The 383-nt window shown below is 68.4% G+C and overlaps 1 protein-coding gene across 1 annotated transcript in view; it reads left to right on the top strand.

Annotated features, from left to right (window-relative positions):
* The window catches only part of SYMPK (symplekin), a 13,437-nt gene that overhangs the window by 1,420 nt on the left and 11,634 nt on the right, over nucleotides 1-383 (top strand). The window contains 1 exon segment of the mRNA XM_035902333.1: nucleotides 217-324. Within this exon segment, the coding sequence (XP_035758226.1) occupies nucleotides 217-324 (108 nt within the window).

Raw genomic sequence — 383 nt, 5'->3', positions numbered from 1 at the left:
TCGTCATCCCTCGGATGGGGAGGGGGGTGGATTCTTGTGGTCCTCAGGATGTACAGGATCCCTGGGATCGGGACAGGGGGTGCAGGATCCCCAGGAGGGGGGGGAGCAGGATCTACCCCCCTGGGGATCTGGTTGTGGTGATCAGCAGTGGCCCTGCGGGGAAAGGGGGCCCCCCTCTGGCGGCCCCCCGACCCCCCCCGACCAAGCGAGTCCCCCCAGGTGGTCGATCTCCTCAACCAGGCGGCCTTGATCAGCAACGATTCCAAGATCACCATCCTCAAGCAGGTGAGCTGGGGGCCACAGCCCCCCAGGGTCCCGCCCTGGGTCCCCACCAGGTCCCCCTGTGTCCCCCTGTCACCACCGGGTCCCCCCACGTCCCCCCT

The sequence above is a fragment of the Egretta garzetta genome, unplaced genomic scaffold (genome assembly GCF_000687185.1).
Source record: "Egretta garzetta isolate BGI_Z169 unplaced genomic scaffold, ASM68718v1 scaffold1059, whole genome shotgun sequence".
Taxonomy (NCBI): domain Eukaryota; kingdom Metazoa; phylum Chordata; class Aves; order Pelecaniformes; family Ardeidae; genus Egretta; species Egretta garzetta.
This window is presented reverse-complemented; position numbering and strand designations above follow the sequence as displayed.